The sequence below is a fragment of the Rhineura floridana genome, chromosome 9 (genome assembly GCF_030035675.1).
Source record: "Rhineura floridana isolate rRhiFlo1 chromosome 9, rRhiFlo1.hap2, whole genome shotgun sequence".
Classification (NCBI taxonomy): domain Eukaryota; kingdom Metazoa; phylum Chordata; class Lepidosauria; order Squamata; family Rhineuridae; genus Rhineura; species Rhineura floridana.
The window spans coordinates 9798001-9821210 of record NC_084488.1 but is presented as its reverse complement, the minus strand read 5'-3'; the positions used below and the strand labels follow the sequence as shown (position 1 = coordinate 9821210).

The following is a 23210-nucleotide window of genomic DNA, read 5'->3' as shown; positions in this document are numbered from 1 at the left end:
AGATCAAATCAGTTATAGGTCTACAATATATAACAATCCTGTCTCTTAAATTATATTATAAAATCACTTTCCTCCAGTAGTTATCTTAATTAATCATCAAATCTCATAAACATTACTTTATTCTTTCCACAAAAAGTCAAAGAGAGGTTTCAATTCTTTAAGAAATATATCTATCAATTTTTCTCCTAATAAACATGTCGATTAATCCATCTCGTTAATAATAATAATAATCTTATTGTCATAACCATAGTCCAAATAAACATATCGATTAATCCATCTCATCAAAATCTGTTAGGTCCAATAATTTCAATAGCCATTATTCCATTATCCCTATTAATTCCATCTTCCATCTTCAATAGTCCTGTTAAGTCCAGTAATTTCAGTGTCCAATCTTCCATTATCAGTATTCCATAATAATCTTGCTGTCATAGCCATAGTCATATAATAAGAGTCTGATGGGAATTTCCTCTATCCCAAATATTTTCTTGCCATCAATTCTGAATAAGTTGCTGAAATATTGTTGTAAAGTCATATCTCTGTTCTTCTTTTTTACAAAATGCACTGGCTCATCTCTTGAGAGTTTTTCCATTGTCACATGGCTGCAGTTAATTCCATAGATTTTCTCTATATCAAGCTCCATCACGTCATTCCAGTCCAGAAGATTATCCAAGCCATTGATAACTTTATCTCTAATATCTTCATTAATTTCTTCAGTGATAACGTTAAATTGCAAACAGTAGATTTTATTTCTAATATCCATAAACTCCAGATCTTTCTCCAATTCCACATTTGTTCCAATCTCCAGGGCTTGTATCTTCCCTTTATTTTTTCTTTTCTCATCTCTGATCTCATTCTCCTCTCTCACAGGATCCCCTATTTCTTTAAGCTCCTGCGTCATTTTGCTCAGTTCAATTTTCAGCTCCTTACTGCCCTGTCGCAGGGTTTGTTTCATTATCTCAATCTCATCCATTATTTTCTGGAACATAATTACTTCCAGATTCTCAGCCACTTTCTTGATTGCCATTTTTAAAACCACGAAAACAAAACAAAACAAAAATAAAGAAGAACCACTTCTTATTTCAGCAACAATTGGGTTAATATTCCAGGCTTGATGACATCACAGTATAAACAGAGCAGCCTGCCTTATCTCTCTATGTTCAAGAACACAAAACAAATTTAGTTCCCAGCATCAAAACAGTTAGTGGCGTCGTGAAGAAGCAGATTCGTCAAAATAAAATAGACCAAAAAGAGAATAGTCCCAGACAATATAATGTTCCTCGGAATAGAAATCCCTCTTCTGTTTATATCTTTAGAATGCACTTCCAGGACAGCTTTTTGCAATAGAAACAGAGATAAGCTGTTAATTTCGTGAATAACAGAGAAGAGTTATAGCTCACCCAGAAGTTCTTTAAAGCTGATTCATTTGACAAATCTCTTTTTGCTGCAACAATTTAAACCAAGTAAAAAAAATAATAGAAAGAAGGGTGCTTGCCTGTTAGTCCGTTTTCTCTTTGAAGAAAAGATAAACGTATCGCATTAATCAGATAGAGCTTGTTCGGAAGTCCGTCCGGCATTGCTGGCTGGACCTTTTCTCATAAATTAATGAAATCCAGTCCTCCCAACAAAAACAGGCTTTTGAGGTTGATCTCTACGTTTCTCCCTGCCCGGGAGAAATTTCATCAGTCAAAAAAAAAAATGTTCTGACTGATTTATATCTGAATAAGCTTCTTTTGAGGCGGGAGCCCGTCTCAAAAGCAGGCACAAGCGAAGTCACCCTTCCCGGAAGTCCCCCAGATTCTTACGTTTTTAAAATCAAAACACCAACTATTTAAAAGAAAATACCGGCCTGTAACTATCATAATTATAGCTATTAAAATATTGTATTTTTCATTGCCTGTTATTAGAGTATGTATGTTTTTTGATGTAGGCTTTCATGAAACAATCCTATACATGTCTATACAGTTCTATAGAGGGACTTACTCGTAGATAAATCTGTGAAAGTGCAGACCTAAATATATTGAATATTTATATATGAAAATATTTTGAGAAGGGGGCTGCAACAAAAACAAGCTGCTTAAAAGAGTATGAACTGAAACGATTCTTCCAGCATAATACACCTGATTCTTTCTTGAGGATATCATGCGTTTTAATACACAAAACTACACTCAAAGTATAAATGTGGGGGAAATTATTTATCAGTTGGGCTTTCCAGCCTGCTGCTCCCACTGTAACATACTCTGTCCCCTGGAAAGCCTTTCCTGGTATTTGGAAAGCTCTGCGCTGTGGTTGTTATGGTTTTTCAGTGGAATTTTTTGTAGGTCAGTATCAAAAAGTGATCATCAGTATCTTTTTATGGTCTGTGTCATAATGTTTAGCTTTTGGATAGCACTTTAAATGCAGGGTGGGCAGAAAGTAGATCAAAATTTATTGGTGTATCTCAGGATGACTCACAGATGATCAGTGAGGATTTCAGACTCCCATTTCACAATGAAAACAAGAAAATGAGCATCCCATCATTATACTGCTGAAAAGAAGAAAATGGGGGGTAATCAGGAGTAGTTTTTTGTGTGGAAATACTGTGAGCTCAGTTCAATTTTGAAACTCAAAACAAATTCCTGGGCTAAGAATTATGTTGAATAATCAACAGGGGAACACACTGAATGACTGAGATGAAATAAAAGGAAGATGGAAGCAATACACTGAAGAACTCTATAAAAGAGATGCCAGGATGACAGGTTCATTCACAGAGGAACCATATGATGAAGAACCAGAAATTTTAGAATGCGAGGTGAAAGCTGCTCTTAAAATACTTGGAAGAAACAAATAATCAGGAACAAATGAGATACCAATAGAGTTGCTACAAGCTACTGAGACTGAATCTGTCCAAATTTTGACAAAAACCTGTCAAGAAATATGGAAAACTAAACAATGGCCCACAGACTAGAAGTGTTCCATATACATCCCAATTCCAAAGAAAGGGGATCCCAGGGAATGCAGTAATTATCGAACTATTGCCTTAATATCCGATGCAAGTAAAGTAATGCTCAAGATTCTACATAAAATGCTCTTGCCATATATGGAGCGAGAAATGCCAGACGTCCAAGCTGGATTTAGAAAGGGAAATGGCAAACATACGTTGGATAATGGAATGGAGCAAGGAATTTCAGAAGAAAATAATCCTGTGCTTTATAGACTACAGCAAAGCCTTTGACTGTGTAGATCATGAAAAACTATGGAATGCTTTAAAAGAAATAGGGGTGCCACAGCATCTGATTGTCCTGATGCGCAACCTATACTCTCCACAAGAGGCTACTGTAAGGACAGAATATGGAGAAACCGATTCCCATCGGAAAGGGTGTGAGACAGGGGTGTATTTTATTTAATCTATACGCAGAACATATCATACGGAAAGCAGGATTGGACCAAGAAGAAGGAGGTGTGAAAATTGGAGGGAGAAATATCAATAATTTAAGATATGCAGACGATACCATACTACTAGCAGAAACCAGTAATGATTTAAAACGAATGCTGATGAAAGTTAAAGAGGAAAGCACAAAAGCAGGACTACAGCTGAACGTTAAAAAGACTAAAGTAATCACAACAGAAGATTTATGCAACTTTACAGTTGACAATGAGGACATTGAACTTGTCAAGGATTCTCAATATCTTGGCACAATCATTAACCAAAATGGAGACAATAGTCAAGAAATCCGAAGAAGGCTAGGACTGGGTAGGGCAGCTGTGAGAGAACTAGAAAAGGTCCTCAAATGCAAAGATGTATCACTGAACACTAAAGTCAGGATCATTCAATCCATGGTATTTCCTTTCTCTATGTATGTATGTGAAAGTTGGACAGTGAAAAAAGCTGATAAGAGAAAAATCAACTCATTCAAAATGTGGTGTTGGAGAAGAGCTTTGTGGATACCACGGACTGTGAAAAAGACAAATAATTAGGTGTTAGAACAAATTAAACCAGAACTATCATTAGAAGCTAAAATGATGAAACTGTGGTTATCATACTTTGGACACATAATGAGAAGACATGATTCATTAGGAAAGATAATAATGCTTGGAAAAACAAAAGGAAGTAGAAAAAGAGGAAGGCCAAACAAGAGATGGATTGATTCCATAAAGGAAGCCACAGACCTGACCTTACAAGATCTGAACAGGGTGGTTCATGACAGATGCTCTTGGAGGTCACTGATTCATAGGGTCGCCATAAGTCGTAGTCAACTTGGAGGCACATAACAACAACAAAGTGTATATATTTTGTGGCTTGCTTTAGTTGGTGGATTTGGGGTGTTTTTTTTTAATAATAATAATAATAATTAAAAAATCAATACCAAAAACCTGACGTCTAACCATCCTGATCTAGAGTATTAGATCCTTATCTAGTCTAACCATGAAGTCTAACCATCCTGATCTAGAGTATTTGCCACCTTGGGCTCCTGCTGGGAGGAAGGGCAGAATATAAATCAATCAATCAATCAATAAATTAAACATTACAACCCTACAAGGCAGGTTTGTGTTACCATAAAACCAATGCAGCTCCTTCTGGCAGCAATTTCTAATGGAGGCAGCCATTATCATGTGTTTGACCATCAGGTGTGTCTTATTTTGATGCATGACACTTGACACAGAGGGTAAGAGCCGCACAGAGATGTTGTGCTGCAGCCAACTCAGAAGGGACAGGAAGGGGGGAGGCATGAGTTTCAGGCGCCTCCACAGCCAGAAGAAGCAGAGTTGGGGATTGTTGTGTCTGAGCAGGATCGTGCGGGGGGGCAGACTGCTCTCCAGCCAGTTCCCACGAGTAACGCCCTTTCTGAGGAGCCAAGCACACCGCCCCCAGTTGATGCAGAGGACTTGTGGGGGGAAGCTTCAGAGACAGTGCCAGCTCCTCCTTTACCAAGCAGTTCCCAGGAGGATTCCAGTGTGGCACCGCCCCCTGACCTCGAGCCCGTTGTTCGGGAGCAGGTGTCTTCAGATGAGCCGTTGGATGCGCGTCCCCTGTCTCCTCGTTCCCGTGGCTGCGAGAAACGGACAGGGCAAAGGCAGAAATTACGAAGGAGTCAGAGATTACGTTCGAAAACATTTCCTATATAAGCCTGCTGCTCCCAGTGGGGGGTCGTTGAGTCAACTTCCTTCACACGCTGCAGAGCATGTCTAGAGTATAGTTAGGGACTCTAGTGAGTTCTCGTAGGGTTTCCTATGAAGCGCAATGCCTTTGATGTATCCATTACTCTAATAAAATGAGATTTACTTGCACACACACTCCAGCCGCATTCTTTCAGCTCTGGACGGGACAGTTTGACTCAACCACCATCCCTACTCGAACCTGTTCCCATGGCGCATGACAGAACGGAGCAAGAGGGGGAGTACCTATCACCATGGAAGCTTTGTATGCCGAGATCCAGAACCTCCGAGTGACTACGCAAGCCCTACAAGCCGAGAATCAAAACCTCAGAGCCGCAACGCAAGCCTTGCAAGTGGATAACCAGAATCTCCATGCCTTGGCTGCTCAAGTCCAGGCTGTGCCTCCCAGGGCGGCAGTCCCTGTGAAGTCTCCAGTGGGGCTTCCCGTGTGATACGGGGGCCAGAGTGAACAGTTTGCCACGTTTTTAGCCCAATGTGAGTTGTACATTCAAGTGCGCAGAGCTGAGTTCCCAACTGATGACGCAAAGGTGGCGTTCATCATCAGTTTATTGGAAGGGGAAGCGGCAAAATGGGCCACCCCGTATTTGATTCGCAATGACCAGATATTGCACCAGTTTGACGCCTTCAACAATGTGATGGGGGACATGTTCCGAGACCCCCAGAGGAAGGAGATGGTTGCCCGCCAGTTAGGGACCCTGAGACAGGGAAGGGGGTCTGTAGGGCAATACACGAATGCTTTTTGTGTTTTGTCTCAGGAGACGGAGTACAATGACCCAGCCTTGATGTACTTCTACAGAAATGGACTGAGTCCAGAAGTGTTGGATGAACTGGCGCGCTCCACACACCCCTACTCACTGAGGGGTTTGATTCAACTGAGTTTGCAGATAGACAGCCGCTTAGAAGGAAGAAAGTTGGAGCGAAGAATGGAGCCTTCATGGAGTCAGGTTGCTGCTCCGCTGCCCCGTGTCCAATCCTGGCATCCCTACTGTCTCGGGAGAGGAGCCCATGCAGATTGGGGGGGCTAGACTGTGATTGACAGAGGAGGAGAGGGAAAGACGCCGGAGGGCAGCAATTGTGCAGCCAAAACCGGAAGATCCCAGCCGCCGGAAAACTTCACATCCCAACTCTCGTAGAGGCTAGAGAGTTGGGGGGTGCTACAGACACTGAGCCTCCGTTACGACCCCTTCCCTCCCAAGGGGCCCTTCTGTTGCCCATTAGCATCACCCTATCCTCAGGCAAGAGCTTCTCAGCCAAGGCTATGAGCGACAGGGTCAGGAATCCCGAGTCCCTTCTCCCTCGCAGAGAGCGCCACCGAGCCTGGTGGGAAAGAAAGTATGCAGATGAGCTGCTTACCTCACCAGAGCTCCTCCTCCTCCTCTCTTGGTCAGCAGCCAATACTAACAGAAATTGTGGGGGTGGCAGACGGCATTTTGGTCTATTTTTTTTAAACAAGACCACCTACAAACTTAATTTTTGTTTTTAAATGAAAGCTAAGAGTCCAAACAGTAAGGTGATTCACCTGGAGACCCAGAGAGGACCCCCCAAAAAACAAAGTCTCCGGGTGAAAACCAGACACCTGGCAACTTTTAATATTTGATTTTATAACATTTGAATGTTGGAATTATATTCTGTAAACTGTTTCTGGATCCTTGGCTGGGAAACAGTCTAGAAATTATTTATTAAAATTGAATTTATTAATTTAAATATTATTTATTAGGACCTTCAACACATATATTTTCTGCCACCACTCTTGTTCATTCTCTGATAATCTCTTGAGTAGATTACTATAAACAATTTCATGCTAGTGCACTCTCATGCTATATAGAACATCTTTGATAAACTGAGAATGTGTTGACAGACCCATCATTTAGAAATAATATCATTTGGTCACTTGTAGCAAGGTAGCAGCAGTTTCCCACAGAACCTAAATGCACCGATTGAAATCATATTGATTTTCACTGACCTGACACAGCTGATGTGAATCCAAGATTGGCTTGTATTGTAACAAACAAAATATAGCAAGCTGATATTAAATACAGTTCAATATATTACAGTGACAGAGGTGTGTGTGCATGTGTGTGTTTTAACATTGTCACTTATTCCAAGAAAGAAACTGAAATGTCTGGAAAAACTCTAAATTGTATCAATATTTTACTTAATATGAAAATATTGTAATAGTATAACACGAGCCAAGAAAATACAACCTTTTTTACAAGTTCTGATTTACCTACTCCCCTGAAGACAGGAGTATTTTTTTTTGCCAGAAATGACTAGACTTGGAATTGTAAACATTTTGCTGGCAATATGCCAACAAACCCTTTCAGGTTGTGATCCAAAGTTCAGTCACCTACATGTAAGCTGTTTTGACATCAGTGGACTGTCCTTCTCTAAATAAAGATTCTTAGGTTCAGACATAAATCTGCTGTGTTGCTAGGGGTAAATCTATTCCATTGTGCTGAACAACTAGTAAACTATGTGAACCCTATTGCAAACAATAGTGATATTTATTTGATTAACTTTATTCCATTTTCCAGTGTTGAGGTGTCACATGCACATTTTTTCAACTGGCCAATAATAATAATAATAATAATAATAAAAATTCTATGGAAAATATTGTTAGGTCTTTACTGGAAGACCTGTTTGATTACAGGCAGTTCCCAGTCCTATCCCTGGATGCTTGTTTGTCAACTCTCATGTCAAAACAGCTTTAGGAAAGCTTTGTTTCTTGCCGACAAGCAGAGAGAAGGAAGCCTTCATTTGTACCTTTGGTGCATCACATCGTATCCTCTTAATCTGTTGTGTACCAGTTTGCATATCTTTCCCTTCTCATGTCTGGAGCAAAATCTAAGGGAGTGGGTTGTTTGTCATCTTTTTTTATAGCTCAAAGGGTATTTTGGTGCTTGTAAACAATGTTGTATAAAGAGCAAGAGATTTCTGAATGGAGTATGAATCTGGATAGGGAGGAAGGAAAAACAAATATATTTACCAGCAGAGCTATTTTCAGATGCAGCCTTTTTAGAGAGCCAACCTAGGCCAGAGAATGACCAGATTCAGATGTTTTGTTTCCCATCATATCACAACAGAACACCCACATGAAAGCAGTGAAATTGTCCTGAGTAGATTCCTTTAAGATGTTGCTGCATTATTATGCAGCCATGAGGGTGGCTGTATACTAAAGCCAGCATGGATTTTTCACATTACGCAATGTTAAATTGAAAATACCCCCATGCCATTCTGATGCTTCCCATAAGCTCATTTCAAAACAAAACCTTATAAATCTTATAGTCCTGAACACAAAAATGCTTGCTTAACAACCCTCTAAATTTTCATGGTGATACACAAGACAGTCAGAGAGAATCGAGAGTTCAAAGTGTAGAAAGGGAGAGAGAAAAACCAGATCCTTTCTGGACTTTTTTCTGTCAAAGTTCTCCTAATCTGTTGAAATTAATTAAAAATCAGCCATGTTCACAGAGTATCTGTAATCCTGTTACTGACCTTGCCCCGTACTCTGAACTTCATCTTCTGCAGTTTAAAAGTTAAAAAAAATACTTGGCTGATATTTAATTCATTTAAGAATTTTGGCTTGAACTCAATGATAATGTTGGGCATGCTCAGTAAGAACCAACTGTCAGTGTTCTAAAAGCCATACTCCCAGCTGCTGGGCTTGCCTAATCAGGGGGCCACACCCACACCAAATGTTGATTTCACTTGAGACAGTCATGGCTTCCCCCAAAGAATCCTGGGAACGGTAGTTAGTGAAGTGTACTGAGGGGAGACTCCTGTTCCCCTGACACAGCTCCAGTGGCCAGAGTGGTTTAACAGTCAGCCACTCTGATTGAAGGTCTGTGAAGGGAACAGGGCATTTCCTAGCAACCCTCAGCACCCTTCACCAGCTACACTTCCCAGAATTCTTTGGGAGAAGCAATGACTGGCTAAAGTGAAATAACAATCTGGTATGGATGTGGCCAGGGACAGCTTTGGTTTATATTTGGGTGGGAGGCTACATGTGCCTGCTGTAGAATATAAAGTGGGGGAAACGCTGAAAAGCAATGATAATGTTCACAATGTTTTCCTTTTGGAAAGGGGCTTCCCCTCTGCCCAGTGCCCACCCATCCAATCTCCTCCCCTCCCCTTCCTGTCCTCCTCCTCCCCCCACGCCTCCCCCAGGTCACTTTCACCTATCCTAAGCATGATTGCACAGGAGTAAATCCCGGTGAACTCGAAAAGCATGCAAATTATCAAACCTGCCCTCCCCTCTTCTTTCCTCCTATCCCCTCCTTCTTGCCCCTTCCCTCCCCCTTCCTTCACTTCCCCATCTGATTCCAATCCCCTCCTTTCCCCTCTCCCTCCCCCTCCCCCATGGTCAGTTTTACCTATCCTAGGACTATAACCTAGGAGACCAGGGTTCAGATTCCCACACAGCCATGAAGCTCACTGGGTGACCTTGGGCCAGTCACTGCCTCTCAGCCTCAGAGGAAGGCAATGGTAAACCACCTCTGAATACCGTTTATCATGAAAACCCTATTCATAGGGTTGCCAGAAGTCGGAATCGACTTGAAAGTAGTCCATTTCATTTTCAGACATGATTGCATGGGAGTAAATCCAATTGAACACAACAAGCATGCAAATGATCAAACTTGCCCTCCCCTCCTCCTCCCTCCCATCACCTCCCATTTGCCTTCCCTCCTTCTTCATCTCTCCTTCCCCCCTTCCCCCTCCTTCCCCTCCCCTTCCAATCCCCTCATCCCACTCCTGCTCCCGTTTCCCCCCTTCTTCCTTCCCTCTACTCTCCCCTCCCCCTCCTCATCCCCCATGGTCAGTTTTACATATCCTAGCCATGATTGCACAGGAATAAATCCCACTGAACTCAATAAGCATGTGAATGATCAGACCTGCCTTTCCCCTCTTTCCCGTCTCCTCTCCCTTCCTCCTCTCCTTCCTTCTTCCTCCTCCCCTGCCCACTCCAGGCTTTCCTCCCCATGGTCAGTTTTACCTATTCTAAGCATGAGTAAATGGGAGTAAATCCCACTGAACTCAATAAACATGAAAATGATCAAACCTGCCCTCCTCCTTCCCCTCCTTCTTACTCCCATCCCCCTCCTCACCTCCCCGTCCAGTGGGCAATTTCACCTATCCTAAAGTTGATTGCAGGAGAGTAAATCCCACTGAACTCAATAAGCATGCAAATGATCAATCCATTCTCAGCAAACTTGCACAGGATCCCATTTCTTACCTCTAGGTTTAAAAAGCAGAGAAATTCACTAATAGGCAACAAACCTTGTGGTTTAAGAATGTACCTATAGTTCACAGGTATTTCTATCAAATTTGAAAAAGCAGGGAAATTGGGCAGCTATAGTGAATGCATCAGGGGAGCAGGAGACCTGACCTCCTCTCTGGGATATTGTACTGCCCTACAAGTTTGTCAAAATGCAAACACAATTTGGGCTGGTCTTTCACAGTCCAATCCACTTCCTGTGTAGCTTGGAAGAATTTGGTAACATGTGCCTCTGAGGATATGGTGAGAGGTGGCAACACCTGCCATCTCCAAAGACAGAGAATTATATTTTTATATGTTTGTTGGTGTTCTTCTTACTTTGCTTCTTTTCTGTGTTACTACTGTTTCTACAGAGAATCTAACCTAGAAAAGTATATTTCTCTCATTATTCATTGTAGAAATCTGTGTCATGTTTACTTTTATTAATTTGAAAGCCTTTTTTATCGGTCAATGACATATGGTGGTGAAGACAGCCTTTTGTGTTTCAAATTGGAGGTTATGTTCTATTTCTATTTTGGATGCATTAATAGTTGAATCTGAAACTGCAGTTTGATGCAAAATCAGATGGCTTACAATATGTTGCTACTTAAGCAATGACTCTAGCTGTTGGAAAAAAACAAATCTGGCCTGCCCAATATTCATGTGTTCAGCCTGCTATGCTTAAACTACTGCACTTAAGGAAAGGTGGGCATGGTCAATTAAAAACATAGAGCACACCTAGAATTTTGCTAGAATATATTTCACCTCCCACTGTTTTATCTTGTGCAAACTGAGACACTCCTCATGTCCACTGGAAACTATTCTGCAGAACAGTCAGTGCCATTATTCCACAATTGTTTTTGGAGCTTTTTTTTAGTGTTGCAAAGTGTTGCTGTACTTCACATATTCACAGAACCAGAAGCAAAAGAGAATGATTTACTATAGGAAACTTCACTAAAACTGCAAAGTAAATCAAACATATTTAAAGTGACTATCTGAACGATATCAACTGTTTTAATATAGTTGCTTCCTCCCTCCTAAAACAAGATCAGCACAGCACATGTCTGGTTTCTGTTATTCGGGCTGATTGCAAGTGTCGCCACCGCTCACCATATGCTCAGAGGCACTGAGTAGCTGCCCGATTTCCTTGCCTTTTAAAGTGTGATAGAAATATCTGTTGGCTATAGGTACATTATTAAACTGCAGGGTTGTTTGCCTATAGGTGAATAACATATCATGTATGAATGTACGAGGCCTTTGCAATCTGTTTGTCCATAAATCGTTGTTAATGGCTATGCACAACAAATTATTGTCATTAATTACAACAAAGGAGCAGGGGAGTCAACTGCAAAAAGTATATATACATGCATTTAAAGATAATGTTTTGGTGCACTGAGTGACCACAGAAGGAATATTATGATAATTCTGCCAGTTTCTTCATCTCTACACATGTAGTTTGTGTGGCTTGGTTCAGGACCTTGGTATGTAATTTGGGAGGGGCATAGGCAAGTCACAAGCAAGAATGATGGCCACTGTCTCCACTGCCTTCAGAGAGAGAGATTAAATCACATTCCTAATTCTCCTGTTAAATTGGTGAGAGTTAGGAGTATGTAACATTGAATGGGTCATGTATAATATTTTTAGCCTACTCTTTCTTTATTAAGTGCAGAGCAGGTTTCTTGGAACTCAGTGTTCACCCATTCAGGCATGTGCAGATCCACACCCACTTAGCATTAACAAATGCTATGGTTCTGTACACTCCCAGACTACTAGGTTTCTAGCCCTGTTACCTCAGGAACCAGATTCAATTAACCATAGTTTCCTGTTTTAAGAAATTATGGTGACCAGATTTGGAACAAACCAGAATCTTAAAACAGCTTCAGACCATGATTTAAGGCCCTGCCTTGTTCCAAACCTGGTAATCATCGTTTCCTTATTCTGATGTGATGAGAATCAGTATTGTGTGTGCGGATACCTGCACAACAGCTGAAGGGAGAGAGGGAGAAAAACAGAAAAGTGGGAGCATGAATATTACCTATTCCAAGGTTAAAGGAGTAGGCTCAAGCTTTTCTCGGGGTTGTAAGAATCATGAGGCTGTCCTCAACCCCAGGACTCTGGGGGTTATCGGATGGTTCCTTACAAATTCATAGTGGATCAAATATCTTGGCTGTTTGATAACAAGATGCCTCTTGTTATCCACTGTGGGGAAGGAGAGAGGGAAGGGAAGAGGAGCCAAACTGATTAGGATTGGAACAATCTAGGGTAGGAGAGATTGCACAGAGACTGAATAACTGTTATAGGCTTGTTTACCTGAGGGAAGGGGTTACCTAGAACAAAGAGTGAGAAGGATCTAGACTAGTAGTGAAGAATCTAAGTGTGCATACCATAGGTGATGAATGCAAAGGAATGTGGTGTGCAAAAGAAGATTTTGTAGACATATGTCTGATAGAGGGTTCTAATCCTTGATTCAAATGAGTGTTACTGAGACTACCAGCGATGGCAATGCCTCTGGCAGGGAGCTTCCTCTGTCAGGGCTTTTAGCAGGTCACATCAGGATTTGCCTTGAATTGACTTGTTTAGGTTAGAGGTCAGGCAAAGAGAAAGGCATTTTCCAGAGTTCTCATGCTGATATATGTTACTCACAAGAGTATCTCTCACTAATAGTGAGGTCAGCAAACATAAAATACAACTTTCTTGCCTTGTTTACCTTAGCTTTTGTTTTACATAAGAAGAGCCCCGCTGGATCAGACCAAAGACCCATCTAGTCCTGTTTCTTGTTCTCACAGTGGCCAACCAGAAGCCTATGGAAGCACACAAGCAGGACATGAGTGCGCACATGCACTTTCCCAGGCAATGTCGAGATCTTTGGTGTCAAGATGCTTGGGACATATCTAAAATGACAGCAAGGCTGACAAACAACTTTTGAAAGTCCCCTCTGTTCTGAAGTGGTTTGTTATGTGGCATGGTAGGGAACTACCAAGAAAAACAATACTTCCTTTGATTAAGACTAGTATTTGTTCCTATTAGTACATTTCATTTAATAAATTCATGGCCCACTCCCACTCCAAGAACTATTAAAAATGCAAGCAGAGAAGGGGAAATTTTTTTCTCCCTCTCTCATAACACTAGAACTTGTGAACATCCAATGAATGATGGAAGATACAGGACATACAAAATGAAGTACTTCTTCATGCATGCAGAGATAAACTCTTGAATTTCAATGGCTACTAGCCATGATGGCTATGCTCTGACCCCACAGCCAAAGGCAGCATGCTTCTGATTGCTGGAAGCTGCAGGAGGGGAGAGGGTGTTTTGCCAAAGGATCTTCCCTTCCCTGAGGCAAGAAAGTTCAGGATCTGAATGACCATGAAACACACTTGTGAAGAAAGAAAATTTAGTCCTTTATTGAAGCAAAGCTGTTGGTTTGCAGGCAAAAGCTAGCACTTAAAGCTACTAAGGAGCACAGAATTTATATTGCGTTCTCTGTTTTCCACAGCCAGAAGCCCAAAGACAGCAGAGAGAGAGATTCCTTATGGTCCTGTTTAGATTTACACCACACCGCTCGTTCCCTGTAGGCTGGTGCCGAGGCTTCTAGCCGGTGTTGATCTGCCCAGATCAAGGGTCCTTTATTTATACCCAAAAAGACCCTCTGGGAGGGGGCACAGGTGACACCTGTACCTGTGAGATTGTTATCTTTCCCAGGGGCAAGCACCTTTAATCTCACACTTCTGATGTTTGTTTATCTCACAGTGACCTTGGAGTTATTCTCGCAAGAGCTGAGAATGCGGCAATGAAGCCTTCCCCCACCGTCTCCGAGTGTGTGAAAGCCTTCTTTCTCCTGCTTGTTTTGACTAATTAAACATCCTTTTTCAGTCTTTGTTGTTAGGCAGAGTGAAAAAGCTTCTTCCTAAACAGCATCAGACCGCCTGCAGTTTGTGTGTACTGCTCTTAAAGAGAACATTTCAGAATTCAGTACTAGGCAAGCAGCTTGCAAAAGCAGTAAGCACCCCATAAATCAGGGGTATGAGACAAGAATTATGGGATGGGGAAATGGGGCATGTCACACTAAACCTCCTCAGTTGTACATCTTGGTGTCTTCTGGAATTTCATTTGTCCATACAGAGTGCTCTTGTACTCAAGTCCTGCTTGCAAACTTCCCACAGACATCTGGTTGGCCACTGTGAGAACAGGATGCTGGACTAGATGGTCCACTGGCCTGATTCAGCAGGCTATTCTTATGTTCTTATGTTTTGCCAGTGATTTAGAATATAAATTTCCTCTAAAATAGGAATCCAAGAGGACAAAAAAGGAAGTTTCTTACCATGAATTCCTGCTCCGTGTTTCTTGGAGGGCATTCCAGAACTATTGCAGATAGCATCTTCCCCCTAGAGCATCAGCCAGGAGCCAGTCTTGTAGATATTTTGCAGGGGGAAGAGCTATGCTGCCCTCCCAAGTTGGCCCCAAAGTAGAATCTGTGGTGAGTTCCTTTGAATGCACGTTTCCATTTTTCCAAAAAAAAAAATTGTTTCACCCCTCTTATGTGATGTGTCATAGACAGGGATAGATTCTGGGGACTGGGGGAGGGGATTCTTTCTAATTGTTGTCAGAACAGGAAATCCCCCCTCCATGCAAACTTTCCATTGGCTTACATGTGAACATGTGAACATAGGAAGCTGCCTTATACTGAGAGACCATTGGTTTATTTGTATCAGTATTGTCTACCACGGCTGTCAGTGACTCTCCAGGGCTTCAATCAGGGAATATTCACAGACCTGCCTGGAGATGCTGAAGATTGAATCTAAGACCTTCTGCATGTAAAGCAATTGCTCTACCACTGAACTATGGTGCAGGCCAGAGCAGTGGGCCTTTCTCTAAACTCTAATCTTCTTGAGGACAGTATGAATCTGGGTATATCTTTATATCACTGTAAGGGTACTCACTGATAATACCAAAGGAGGCTCTTACATGCCTACCTATTCTGCAAAAGAGCAGTTCACCCCCTTTAATTGAACCCTGTAATAAGGCTCTAAATTCTCTATCCCACCTGGGATGAAACGTCTATATTACTAAATTAATTGAGTTTATTGCCCATAGGCTAATGCACGAGTGCATAAGACTACTGCCTGATACAAAATCAAGAGATTTATTCTATCCATTCTCTTCTAGGCCACCCTTCAATATAAATAATCTCTAGGTGGCTCACAGCCATGAACACATTTATAAAATATGTTGGCTTAGACAGGAATGCTGTGTCATAAAAACAATAGTTTCCCATTAAATGTCAGAGAGGGCAGTCCTGCGTGTCATCCTTAGTTGCTTTGGCATTTTTTAGTTTGCAGTGGCTGAAATACTTGATCCACTTAGGCTGGAGTAATTCTATTGGTTCGGTGACAAATGGGAGGTCAATTATTTATATAAAAAATGGTTTGGACATGATCCAACCAAAGTTGTATTTTATAGTTCCATTTGGTTTACTAAATATGATCTTGATCTTGCTATGGTTAGCTACCTTTTGGTCCCATTAAGCAAGTCGGTGGGTTTAGCCATAAATACCTAACTTTGGACAATCAACATTTCATGTTTTGGCTCTACCATGCAAGGAAGGGGGGGGAGAGAAACTGCCATTCTGTTTTGAGAACAATCTTGTTTTCTTTTTGTTCCTCCAGATATGTATGTATGTATGGTTATGATATCAAATTTTATATATCGATCACACACACATGCACATATTTTTAAAAATCATCATTATTCTTTCTTTCAGGATTTTATTATGGGCCTTTCAATTTTACTCCGTGGGACGGTGCAAGAAAAACTCAACTGGGCTTTTAATCTGTATGATATAAACAAGGATGGCTATATAACTAAAGACGTAAGGAAATCATTTTACTCAATGTAATTTGAAAAGTTTTGTCATTAAGGCATGTAAGAGGGCTGTTGCATTAGCTTTTGTAAATTAATTCCAGGACTAACTAAAGACTTCTTGCTATTGTAAGTGGCTCTGTCATATGGTTTGAATAAATGATGTATGCCAGGATCCCTTGTATACAGGATGTTGGGAACACCCCCTCACCCTATTCCATTGTGAAAGATCTTGTGGTACACTTCTCCCATCTCATGCTACTTCACTGGCAACTCTGACATCCTGCTGTTCCAAGAATCGGCATGGGTTCCTTCTGTAATCAAGCCATCCACTCCATTCATGCCAGTCACTCCCAACCCCTGCCTCTCTCTCTCTCTCTCTCTCACACACACAAGCACATACCAGCAGATTTATGCTAGCAGCAGAAGTGCTGTTGTTCTTCCACTTGTGTCTGCATGTGGAATTTAAGTGTGCATGCTTCAGGTTTGAACGCTCCCTCAAAAAGAAAACTCTCCACATAGGGAAGACAAAATCCATCATGACAGGGGAAGACATGATAATGTACACCTGAGCAAATGCCCTTGATTTGTCCAAATGTAATTTTAATTGCTTTTGTACTTACCATCTGCTTGACTTTCTCTAGTAGTGTTTCCCCCCAACACAAATTGATGTTAAGAAACCCCTTTTATGTGAAAAGACTTGTTCTCTTTACTTTTAAACTCAATTAATTGAGCACTCAAATAATGGGAAAGTTTTGCTATCATGATTTTTGAAAGAGGGGCAGGGTGAGGTTTATATCAGTGTTCTGGTTCCATCTGATGGCCATTTTCTATATTGCTTTTGAAAGACACAAGTGAGACATGGGGAGAGAGAAAAAAAGTGTGTTATAGGACAGGTAAGATGCTTCTGTAGACCTGTAAATATTAGCCTTATGCAGAGACAAAATGTCCACAGGAAAATTGGTTCTGTTTCCAATGCAAAAAGCACTGGGGGGGGTAGTGAAGAAACATCCAGTAGCTGATGAAATGTTGATGACTAAAAATGAATGTATTCAAACTTCAGAAGTTATATTTTAATAATAGGAGAAACATCTACACATTAAGTTCTGGAGGTTTTTCACTTTTAGGTAGGTCAGCAGGGCTTCTGTCTTGTAAATGCAAATCTTTTCCTAGTTGTGTCTCTTTCAGGATGTATTTTCCTGCTCACTTTAACATTGATCCTTGCCCCCCACCAACAGGAAATGCTGGATATTATGAAAGCCATATATGATATGATGGGGAAATGCACTTACCCAGTTCTCAAAGAGGATGCCCCAAGGCAACATGTGGAAACATTTTTCCAGGTAGCATTCACCAAGTATTATTTGAATCTAAACACCTGTGATTTTTAAAAGAAATATAAAATGCCAGCAAGCACAGGAGTAACTCTTTGGTTGGCATTGTTACCACCTACCCACAATCCTTGTTTCAAACAGAAATGAAAGGCAGTCTTAACAGAGGATTGACATGACTTAAGCATTTCTTCTTTGGCAGAAAATGGACAAGAATAAGGATGGTGTAGTTACCATGGATGAATTCATTGAAAGCTGCCAAAAAGTAAGTAACTGGCATCATTCACTGCGATTGATCTTAAGTGATACTGCATACCACGAGGCTATATGAAGCTACAGTATTAAAACTTTGCATGTACATTTCACAACTCCACCTATATTTTAGAAAACACGCATTAGTTCACAGAATCACAGAATTGGAGGGGTCTTTGGACACTATCTAACAATCCCCTGCCCAGAGCAGGCCATCCAGAAGTAGAGCCCTCCCCCTCCCTCTCCCCAGGTAACTGGTTCCATTGTTGAATTCCTGTTACTGTAAAGAAATTTCTTATGTTCAACCAAAATATCTACCCTCCTGTAACTTAATCCCATTAGGGGCAGCAGGTAACAAAGCTTTATCCTATTCTATGTTACAGCCCTTCAGGTATTTGAAGAATGCAGTCATATCTCCCGTGTGTTGTCTTCCCCCTGGCTAAACATAACCAGTTCCCCTCTGTAACAATCAATAAGAATCTAATATCCAGTAAGTGTTTATCTATCACACAACGGCAGGTTTTGAAAACCAACATTGGCTATTGTTACTCAACATCAAGAATTAATTAGTTGCTTTTTCTGTGAAGCTCCCTTCCAAGAAAGTAAGGGGAAAATAGTAAAAACATATAAAAGTAATAACCAGTAAACCAATATAATTTAAGGAGATGATATAAAGACTGGAGCAGCAGCATATTCAATAAGAACAGTCAGTTCCCAGAGAAGGCCCTCTGATATAAAAAACTCTTCACCTATCAATGGAATATATGCAGAAGGTTGCCAGGCGACTTCTCTAAGGATTTCCAGAGAGCAGGGGCCACCATTGAGAATTGCCTCTTTGCTTTTTATTTCATCAGTATATAGACAGCACAGCACAAGGCTGCATACTTTGATCTCAGTTGAGGAGGGGGGGGGGTTACACCTATAGAAGGCACTCTCCTATGTATGCAGGGGCCAGGCAGTACTTTGCAGAGGAAATAAGGTACGTTGAAGGGCCACAGTACATGTTATATGCAGTTGTTCATAGCTTTTTTTAAAATGAAAAGCAGCTACGGCAAGCTGTAGTCTTGAGCAGAACACTAGTCACAGAGAAAGGTTTGTTACTTTCCCCTAGAGCTGTTTGACTGCTCAAAATCCCTCCCTTTCAGGTATATTTTCATGATGGTGTGCCGTCTGGGGGAGGTAATTTTGTGTAGAAAAACAGCATGTAGTGAAAGGATTGTGCACCTCCCTACTTGCCCATCCTCTGTTCCTAAGTGTAGCTTAACCCTGGGAGTTTTTTTTATTTTAAACAAGCAGAAGGAAGTTACAACTGTGTGTAAACTATAGTTTGGCTCTTAAACCCTTGAACAAACATGCCTGCATCATTCATCAGCGGTACGCTGGTTATATAAACTGATTCTGAAGCCCAGCATGTCAGTCTTCAGCTTTGTTGCAATGGAACAAATAGTGACTCACAGATCTATAATGCTAAAGTGCTTGGCCAACAGTTACTTGGACACTGTTCCTTTCCCTTCCGCATCCAAATACATGGTGGGGGACATTTTAGGGGTGCACTCGGATGGGAATCATGTCAATGCAAAACAGCAGAAAGCTAAATGCAAGTTAGCCAATATTTTTATTTAAACTAATTTAATAAAAAATAAAAAAAAAAGAACATTTAACTTGGAATAAAATGAAAAAGTATGACTCACATGCTTGTCAATCACTCCAATACCTTTGCACTCATAGGCTGAGAACAGAACACGGTAAAGTAAGAACAGATATACTTATAACCGATTGACTGGCCAGAATATTCCCTCCATATTTCCCCTCAATCTCCAGAAGGAAAAAGCTTCTTTTAAAAATGAAAGCTAAAAGTAAGGTGTAGCCCTGCCTGCCCGTCCCCTTTTCCTGCACACTTTGGAGCAAGGGCCATGGTTTTCCCATTGGTTTCTTCTGCCTGAACAGTTGTCGTCCATCCTAAGATTGAGCTGCTGAGACTCCTAAGCCAGTTCTTATGAACTGCTGCACCTGTTGCTGCTTTAGTGAATGTATATCAGATTCTGCTAAATACAGTAAGCTGCCCTTGATAAGCAGACACAGTGTGATTGGGTTAAATATTTTATTTATAGCTTTAGAACTGTATGGCATAGCCAAAGTTAGCTTTAACTTTCTCCAGAAATTATTTGCAATAGACTGTAAGCGTCAGATACTGTTAGAACTATTAGCAGGCCAGTGTCTTCAAACATGTCACTCTACACCTCGTTTGATGCCATCTTATGTAGTTACACCCTTATTTAAGCCCTACTAATCTATTACTACATGCTCAAAAATAAGGAAGAGGAATTTAAATAAGGCAAGAGCAAACAAAAGCCTCTTTTGTATAACTCTGCTGCTGCTCTTTCCTAATATAGTGTATGTGCCTTTCATCAAGTTGCATGTCTTTACTGCATACGTGTTATTGCAAAGGATGTCTATATTCTGTTTTTCCAAAATGTAAATCAGTGATATAAATTTATTTCCTATGTATTGGGTGGGTAGGGACCCTTTCTAGATATCCTGTGGTGAGCTACTTTGGAATCTAGTTGGCTGAAAAGCAAGTTATACAGTTTGGAAATAAACCAATCATTAGATTTATTACCCCAAAATACATTAGAATGCTTGTATTGTAAAATACTAGTAGTAAGGCTTTTTTGTCCTTGTTCTTGATTTCTCAATGTTAAAAACATTTCTGTCCCAGCTGCTAAGTTTTTCCAAGACTGTAGGCAATCGCTCACCCTAAAAACCTAGCCTCATGTTTCTTGTAACAGATACGAAGTCACTTACTGTACAACCCCATGCATGTCTACTCCAAAGTAATCCCCATTGTTTTCAAAAGGGCTTACTCCAAAGTGCTTATAAGCAGCAGCCTTCAGCTCAGTTTCTTTGGCCACATGTAAAGCCTTTGCCCATGTAGAAAGGCATCCCCATTGCATTTAAATGCCCATACAGGTTTCAGGGCTGAAGCACATGGTAAGAGCATTTTAATATGGGGTATATACAGAACATGTGGTTGCATAAAAACTTTGCCTGTGGCTTGCATCACATATAAGCTAGGCTTTACAGCAGACTTGTGTGATCAGCAGACTTCCAAGATTTGCTATTACAGTATGGGGATATATACTAGCAAAACACAAAAATCTCACTCAGATTTAGGCATACCTAAAATAACTCTTTCGAACCAAGCCTGTAGTACTAAATTTTAGTTACTGATGACTCTAGGCTATTCTTTAGAAAAATAAAAGAAGTTGTGACTATTCAGCCTGAAGAGAGAAATACTGTTTAAAAATATTTCTGACTTTTCACTTTCAGATTTTCAGTCTCTTTCTCAGATAATGAGATTATGTATTTTTCTTACAGGATGAAAACATAATGCGTTCCATGCAGCTCTTTGAAAATGTGATTTAACCCCATGCAGTTCTTTCATCAACTAATGGACAATTTAAACAATTCTGCAACAACAAATCCATAAAGCTGTTGTCACTTTTACCCTAAAACAGGATTGCTCAGCTTTACACAGATGTGTATAACGCAAACAAGTTTCATTTACTTAAAGCCTTCCTACCGAGATGGTATTTTTCCAGTAGTTGAGGTAAAATAGTTCTCTCAAACAATGCTCTTGTAGTTGTTCTTAAAATCCTTATTTAATTCAGAGAACAATCCAAAGAAACCAATAGTATGAAAACTGAATTATTGGCATCCAAACCTTCATAGAAGAGATCCAGGAGAGATGAAAAGGGCAAGTTCTGTTACTTGTTTCTATCAGATGAGATTATGAAATCTAAAAGTACTTCATTTTATACTCCCTTGTGTATTAACACCATCATACACAATTCTCAATTAAAGGTTATTACAGCTCAGTGCAGTTTGGGCACAGTCCTTCCATGGGTGGAATCTCTACAGGGCTTTGCCGAGTCTTGTTTCTCCTCTCATCCCATATGCAGGCATCAAACCAGATCATTACTGGAAATGGGAAACACATACATTAAGCCTGCCCACCCTGACTTGACTGAACAGTGGGGCTGAGCAAGGATAACAGAGCCACACACAGGTCCTCTGTTCCCCATAATGGTCTGACACACTGGGTACTTGTCAAATGTGTGTGCACATGCACACCATATTATGTCTTATAGAGAACCTGCCCATGAAGGGAAAGATTGTGCATCTTGAACCTACAACTAGTTTTTTTCCATTCATGATCTACTCATTTTATAAAAGTAAGTTCTTTTTATAGTAAAAAGTTAATGAAGCAATTGATTTAATAGTTGCCTATGGCAAATATCTTCTATCCTCAAAACTACCAGTTTACTGAAAATTCAGACAGAATTTTACATAAACTGTTATGCCCCCACATAAAGGACATAAATGAGGTTACTATGAGGACTTCTTTATTTAAATAAAGCAAGTGCCACAATGAACTGAAATATTACTTTCTAAGTATAAGTCTGGCCAAAAAAATAGTAGGAAAAAAGGAGAGAATGCCCTTGTTACTTTCTAGCACTCCAGGATACCTAGCAGTATGTTTTCATGCTGAATGCTAGACAGTCTAGCACCAGCTTTCTCAACAATTATTTTTTCCCTGTTGCATACTCAAAGTATGAGGGTGGGGGAGCAGGATAAAGCTTATTAGAACAGTTTTTAAAAACAATGATAATAGTGGATTTTTGAAGAAGCGATGCAACCGCTTTTTTCCTTTTTTTAATGGCCATGATCCACTGCCTTTGTGCATGAAGGCCAGAGAGGAACAGCTCTGCTTACAAAAGGATGGGAAGTGGGGATTAAGGGACCTGACAGTCATGTGTGGCTTAGCCAACATGCAGGCCACACTTTAGCAGCAAGAACAATTTTGACCCCCAGCCATAAGCCTTTGGATATGAACAGGATGGAGCAGCAACAGGCATAAGCTGGCCCACTTGCTACTTTCCTCCTTATCTTCCAAACACAGATAACTGATGGACTGTAGCCAACAAAGACTCTGTTTCCCAAACGTAGTCAAATTATTCTTAAATGTCTGTTACTGGTACAAGACATAGGCCAACCTTAATTGTGACATTTCTGCACAAAGGATCTGAAGAGCTTACAGGAGTACCAAGAATGCTGCAAACTCTTGCAAAAATAAAGCAGGCATCTATTCTGGTGTAGAGATGGAAAAGAGAGGCATGTTGAAGGCTGCTCTGCTATCACCAGTGTAGGAATCTGAGTAGTACAATACATGTACACCTGAGATTTGCTGTAGTATGTTTGTGAAAATTAAATGTGCACTTTTATAATAAAATGAAAAGTACAGGATGTCTTGTCTGTTTTTCAAAAGGCCTTATGTGGAATCAACATTCATAAAACAC

At 40.7% G+C, this 23210-nt stretch overlaps 1 protein-coding gene across 4 annotated transcripts in view; it reads left to right on the top strand.

The window, feature by feature from the left end:
• KCNIP4 (potassium voltage-gated channel interacting protein 4) overlaps nucleotides 1-23197 on the top strand; it is a 676014-nt gene extending 652817 nt beyond the window's left edge. For all 4 annotated transcript variants that reach the window (XM_061583682.1, XM_061583683.1, XM_061583684.1 and 1 more), the window contains exons 5-8: nucleotides 16170-16277; nucleotides 17506-17610; nucleotides 17801-17863; nucleotides 21229-23197. In XM_061583682.1, the coding sequence (XP_061439666.1) occupies nucleotides 16170-16277; nucleotides 17506-17610; nucleotides 17801-17863; nucleotides 21229-21276 (324 nt within the window). In that variant the 3' untranslated portion in view covers nucleotides 21277-23197. The remainder of the gene's footprint in view (nucleotides 1-16169; nucleotides 16278-17505; nucleotides 17611-17800; nucleotides 17864-21228) is intronic.
• Nucleotides 23198-23210: the final 13 nt, after the last annotated feature.